The 6,805-nt window shown below is 49.4% G+C and overlaps 1 protein-coding gene across 1 annotated transcript in view; it reads right to left on the reverse strand.

Annotated features, from left to right (window-relative positions):
* Arsb (arylsulfatase B) overlaps positions 1–5,836 on the reverse strand; it is a 152,909-nt gene extending 147,073 nt beyond the window's left edge. Inside the window, exon 1 of the mRNA XM_005065649.4 lies at positions 5,176–5,836. Coding sequence (XP_005065706.2) covers positions 5,176–5,598 — 423 coding nt within the window. The 5' untranslated portion in view covers positions 5,599–5,836. The remainder of the gene's footprint in view (positions 1–5,175) is intronic.
* Positions 5,837–6,805: the final 969 nt, after the last annotated feature.

Genomic DNA, 6,805 nt, shown 5'->3' on the forward strand with positions numbered 1-6,805 from the left:
ATAATTAAATGTCTTAATATAGAAACCTAAACTCATATTCCTGTTTAACAGCAGAGCAACCAACCTGTGCAGTGTGTAAGACAGTGCAAGGTGAGGGTCATCTGCGCCCGTGCAGTGTGTGAGGTGAGGGTCATCTGTGCCCCTGCAGTGTGTGAGGCGAGGGTCGTCTGTGCCCGTGCAGTGTGTGAGGCAAGGGTCGTCTGTGCCCGTGCAGTGTGTGAGGTGAGGGTCATCTGTGTCCTGCAGTGTGTGAGGTGAGGGTCATCTGTGCCCGTGCAGTGTGTGAGGTGCGGGTCATCTGTGCCGTGCAGTGTGTGAGGTGAGGGTCATCTGTGCCCGTGCAGTGTGTGAGGTGAGGGTCATCTGTGCCCGTGCAGTGTGTGAGGTGCGGGTCATCTGTGCCGTGCAGTGTGTGAGGTGAGGGTCATCTGTGCCCGTGCAGTGTGTGAGGTGAGGGTCGTCTGTGCCCGTGCAGTGTGTGAGGCGAGGGTCATCTGCGCCCGTGCAGTGTGTGAGGCGAGGGTCGTCTGTGCCCCTGCAGTGTGTGAGGCGAGGGTCATCTGCGCCCATGCAGTGTGTGAGGCGAGGGTCAACTGTGTCCTGCAGTGTGTGAGGCGAGGGTCATCTGTGCCCATGCAGTGTGTGAGGCGAGGGTCGTCTGTGCCCGTGCAGTGTGTGAGGTGAGGGTCATCTGCTCCCCTGCAGTGTGTGAGGTGAGGGTCATCTGTGTCCTGCAGTGTGTGAGGCGAGGGTCGTCTGCGCCCATGCAGTGTGTGAGGTGAGGGTCATCTGTGCCCGTGCAGTGTGTGAGGCGAGGGTCGTCTGTGCCCGTGCAGTGTGTGAGGTGAGGGTCATCTGTGCCCGTGCAGTGTGTGAGGCGAGGGTCGTCTGTGCCCGTGCAGTGTGTGAGGTGAGGGTCATCTGCGCCCATGCAGTGTGTGAGGCGAGGGTCATCTGTGCCATGCAGTGTGTGAGGCGAGGGTCGTCTGTGCCCGTGCAGTGTGTGAGGTGAGGGTCATCTGCTCCCCTGCAGTGTGTGAGGTGAGGGTCATCTGTGTCCTGCAGTGTGTGAGGCGAGGGTCGTCTGCGCCCATGCAGTGTGTGAGGTGAGGGTCATCTGTGCCCGTGCAGTGTGTGAGGCGAGGGTCGTCTGTGCCCGTGCAGTGTGTAAGGTGAGGGTCATCTGCGCCCGTGCAGTGTGTGAGGCGAGGGTCATCTGTGCCCGTGCAGTGTGTGAGGCGAGGGTCATCTGTGCCCGTGCAGTGTGTGAGGTGAGGGTCATCTGTCTCTACCAAAGACTGGCGGGTATGATAATGAGCACTTTCCCCAGGACACAAAAGCATCAGGGACAAAGGAATTTAAGGCTAGACAGAGCATCAGAGGTAAGCCCAGGTCCTGTGTCTATTTGTGAGGAACCAAGTCCAGCAAGGTCATAATTTGACACAACCACAACTGAAACCTACCTCTCACCACACCTAACTGTTTTCCTTACTCATCACTTTCAAAAGTAAAAAACCACACACACACACACACACACACACACACACACACACAAAGTCCCAAAGCTCAAGAGAACAAAGTTCAGTTAGTCTAGGCTTCTCATCCGATTTTCAAATGTGAAGGCTTCCTTAAACATTAACCCTTTCAACATTGGTAAAACTGAAGTCCTAGTTTCAATTCTACTGCTGTGATAAAAAGCACCCGACAAAAAGTAAGTTAGAGGAGAAAGGGTTGTTTCAGCTTGAGATTGTAAGTCACGGGCCAGCAAGACAGGGAAGTCAAGGCAGGCACATCAGCTAACAGCACACCCACAGTCAAGAGCAGAGAGAGATGCTGCATGCCTACTCAGCCCACTTTCCCCATCCACATCTGTCCAAGACACAATGCTGCCAGCTCAGTGGGCTGCACTTGAGCTAACACAATCAAGACGACTGCGCACAGGCCAATCTCTCACCGAGACTCTCGTCCCAAGAGATCCTGTCAAATTGACAACTAGAACCACCACCAGTTGCAGGACTCTTAGTTCTTTCAAGTACCTAATTTTGAAATAGTAGCAATTTTTTTCACTTTATTGTACTGAATGATTCTCAGAAGTAAAATCCATTCCCATTTTATACTAAACACAGGCAATTTTTAATTAAAAATATGATAGTCATTTTTTAGATGAAGATGTTTAGGAGTATTAGTGATGATGCTTTAACTACTTCTAAGGAGGAAACATGCTATAGGTGCTGTAAGTGTTGACTCTGGGCACAGTGCATGCTTCATAAGCAGTTCCAACATTCCTTAGCCCTGTAGCCTTGGGCACATTTCTTCTGTGTGATGGGCGTGTGTGTGTGTGTGTGTGTGTGTGTGTGTGTGTATGTGTGTATGTGTGTGTGTGTGTGTGCAGGTGTGTACATGCACAGCACCCATCGAGGAACCAGAGGACAACCTCAGGAAGCAGTCCTCAGGCACCTTCTACTTTTTTGTCTTGAGACGGGGTCTCTCATTTGTCTGGCTGGCCCAAAAGACTCCAGGGAACCACCTGTCCCCACCTGTCATGTTGCCAATGCTGTGATTAAAGATACATGGCACCAGCATGACATTCTGTATGGATTCTGGGGACCTGAACTCAGGTCCTCATGCTTGTGAGGCAAGTGCTCTGCACCCTGAGTCATTCCCTGAGCCCCACATGTCTTACCTTCTTCCAGCCTCAGTTTACAAGTCCTTGTTATAAAACAGTGATGCTAATACAACATGACTTTTAAAAATGTGAAACCACTGCTCTTCAGTATAAACATAACATTGGGACAGAAGAACTAGAAGTCAGTTTCAAAGAATGCTGCTGCTATTGTGGAGAGAGATGTATTTGCATGTTCCGGAATTATTGCCACTGCTCTGTCACTGTGACTCCATGAAGTATGAAGAAATTGTTATGTGAGAAAATCTGCAGCTGAATATTTGGAAGGCACGGAAAACATTTTCCTATAGTTCTGACGATGATTCTAAACAAGGAAGTGTCATCAGTTTTCAATTATTGAAGGGTAAAAACTATTGTTTTAATTTCCTTTGAATGATATGAGAAAGGTGCCCAGAATGTACCAGTGTATAGAAATAATTTGAAAGCAATGATTGTTCTTAGACTCTGGGGAAAAAAAGAATATCACTAAACAGGAGTAATCTCTATCAGGAACTTGTGAACTCTAAGGGTGGAAAAAAGACAAGATGCTTGAGTCAGCTCCCTTGAGAGCCTCTGGCAGTGCTGGAGGACTCGGTGTTTCCTTTTTCCTTCACTTACTAACCACAGATTCACCCCAGGACTCAGGGCATGGTGGGTGCAGAGCATTGGGAGGTAAAAGTGATCAATTCTGAGTGAGGCTGGAGGTGCAGCATTTGCTTCCCTGACCAGGTCTGTTAGGAGGATGTTGCACAAATGAACAGTCCCCTCCATTATTTTGCAATAAGAGTTCAGTTCTCTGTCTTCAGAGCTTTCCCCTACTCCCGAGTAGTGTGCCGGAGATGCCTACTATGTGCTAGGAGACACTTGCAATGGCCCAAGGACTGCTGACTACACTTAGCAGCCTGGTAGATTCCCTGCAATGCCCTTGCTGCTGGTAGGAAAGTAAACCACTCTTTAGCTCCATGGTAAACTCTGCATATGGTTCTTAGTCCTTTAGAAAAAATATTATCTTCTCTCTCCAGTCTTCCGACCACTGTTGAAATGTTTATCCTAGTCTTAGAACACGAGGTTAGTATTGATCTGAAAGGTTTTGGGAACACATATGTAGGAGGACTGTGGGTTCAAAATGCTTGTTGAATAAACACTGTGCTTAAAAATCACTACATTGTGGATAACATCCTACTTACATTTACTGCTAATTCATTTTCTCTCAAATATCTGCTACCTGACATCTTTGACTGACTTGTTCTGAATATCCACGCTGGCACCATGTTGTCTAAATCTTTGCTTGAAGAAAGGCCAGAAGATTGTGTGATTGTGTGTGTAGAAAGATGAGAGGGGGAGGAGAGGGAGAGAGAGACAGAGAGATGGATGGGGGGGGTAAAGAGAGACAGAGAGAGCACCAGTGTCTAATAGCAACCACTACAAATTACTATGTTTAATTTGGTCATAATCACATCAGGGTTTCATAAACTCATCAACCTCAATCAGGCTAATTTCACAGATCTGAGATGACTAGTCTGAAACAAGGATTACAATTTAGTAGCTATATGACTGACTCCTCAGCTGACGCCCCATTCAGGAAAGCTATCACCTCACCTGTAAAGGGTACTCAAGGTAACAACCTCATAGGGTGTTTTATAAATTAAGTTTAAAGACTACGAAACGCTTTTCTTGAATCCTAGTCATCTAATATACATGTGGGTAAATCATTAGTTGCAAACACTTTTCTAAAGGACTGTGAAGATGCTCACAGGTTGGATTTACCCTCAAATGTGGAAGGAGTATCAGCACCCATGTTTCATTCTAGGGGTGTGGAGACCCTAGAAATGCCTTCCATTGTTGGTCGTGTATAGCGGAGGATCTGGGGTGAGGGCGCTGGAGTTTCCAGGTTGTTGACACGTGATAGTCACAGACAAGCAGATGACTTACTGGAGGATGAACAAATACAGAGGTGCCTGGGGTGTTCCTTGTCTCACCCGTAGCCCGGCTCCAAGGCACATGAGGGACTGGGAGTAAAGGTTAAGACTTTTCACAGTACCCGCCAGACTCATACACGGTACCCCATATCCTGCAGGCTTCTCTGATCATGCCCCACTTGTCAACAATCTCAGTCTCTTTCGTGTTCCCAAGTTCATCTCTGAAACTCCCATCTACGCGGTTTTCTGCTCTGTCCAGTAGGTCACTCCTGAGCACACCAGTTGCCAGGATCCTTCCCACTCATATTAATTTCACTCTGGAGCTCCTTGCACCTCTCTCTTCATCCTTCCTCCTCAGGACCCTATTTACCCTTGCCCCTGCGTTCACAGAAACCTCCACTCCTCAGACCTTGAGAAAACGAAAGCCACTTCAGCACTAGGCCACCAAGAGGAAGCCGGACATGCGCAGAGGCCTGGGGAAGCCATGGGCTGCGAGCGCGGTCAGACTGAGCCCCTGGTGCCAGCGCGCGGCCTCACAGAGCCACTCGGGGACGAGAGGCAGGGTTGGCCCGGGCCGGGAGGGCCACCTCGTACCTGATAGCGCCCGGTGAGCAGCTGGCTCCGCGAGGGCGTGCACAGCGGCTGCACGTAGTAGTTGTCCAGGACCACCCCGCCGGCCGCCAGCGCATCCAGGTGCGGCGTGCGGATAACCGAGCCGTGGAAGCCCACGTCATTCCAGCCCAGGTCGTCTGCCAACACGAAGACCACGTGGGGCGGCCGGGCAGCCCCGGAGGCCAGGCCCGGCGACGGCAGCAGGAGCAGCAGCGACAGGAGCAGCAGCTGCTGCAGCCCGGGGCCTCGGGCCTGCCTCCCCGTGCATCCTTTCGGCTCGTCCATCCTTTGCAGCCAGCGGGGCCGGAGCTGCTGTTGTCCCGGACAGAATCGGGAACTGAGTGGCTCTGGGACCCACAAGATTTCATTCACCTGGGCGGGCCGCGGACTGGGGAGGGCTGACATCCACGCCCTCTGCCTCCAGGGAGGGTGGAGCCCGCACAGAGCACTGCTTGCAAACTCCACTGGGGGCTTCCAAAGCCCAGAGCAGATTAAATCTGGGCCGCTAAGCGCTATAATTACCTCCAGAAGAAACCACCTTCTAAATGGTTCGGACTCCTAGCTCCACATTCTCGTCTCCTTGTGTTTGTGTGTCTGTGCGTCTCTCCAGCTTTCTCGAGTGTGTGTATTGTAAGCTAGCAAGTTGTGTCTAGTTCAAGGCCAGTCTGGGGCAGGTGAGAAAATAGAGAAGAGAGCCATGCAGATGGTGTTTCGGATTCATTTATGAAAAGTGTGCACCCATGAAGCCACTTCCTTCCCACCAACAGTGGGCCAAACACACAGTCCATCTGCACAGGGGCTTTTTGATGGTGAAGTTTCATTTCCAAGCTGTTTGGGGTGTGCCCACGGAAGACTGTCTGCTTACTCAATGTCTAGAAATGAGCGATAACTGTTAGGTGGAGGGGAAAATACTGCCCAACTAGAGAACACAGCCTCTCAGGCTGAGGCCAAGTCCACGGGAGCTATTTACTGCTTTAGAAGCGGCAGATGAATGATAGCCTTGAAAAATTAACCACTGCTGGTGTACCTAAATGACTATGCAGGTGATCGACAGGCATTTGTTGTATTGTTCCTTATACAGGTTTTAACTCCCTCATTAAGTTTAACAAAAATCTGATGGTGTTCATTTTTACATTTGTGTGAGAGTAAAGAATTTTTCCTTTTTTGGAAAATTATCCTTAAATGTACATTGCCCTCTTAACATACTTATATTTTTTCCTTTGAAGTAGATAACTAGTTTTCACCTTTAGTAAAATGTAGTCGGAAAGTTTTAAATTTTAGCGTTGTAAATCCCGAAAGACGATTTTAAAGATCAGCGTGTTCCCCTATATGTTGAAGATAGTATAGGAGACAGAAGCGTCCATTGTGGTCTTTGCATATTCTTCTACCCCATAAATTGTCTCTATATCCCCCTCCATTTTTTTTGAGCCAGGTGCTCATTGTGTAGCCCAGGATAGCCTCCTCCAGCTCTCTGTCCTTCTGCCTCTTCATCCCAGGCTCTCCCTACCCTTCTTGACAAAACTCCAACAGCCTAGCAAAACCCTCCCTTATTACTGTTCCTGAAACTAAGCACACACCCAGACTTCCGGTGTCCTACACTTACAAGTAAAAG

This window comes from Mesocricetus auratus, unplaced genomic scaffold, assembly GCF_017639785.1.
Source record: "Mesocricetus auratus isolate SY011 unplaced genomic scaffold, BCM_Maur_2.0 Super-Scaffold_100020, whole genome shotgun sequence".
In the NCBI taxonomy this organism is placed as follows: Eukaryota; Metazoa; Chordata; class Mammalia; order Rodentia; family Cricetidae; genus Mesocricetus; species Mesocricetus auratus.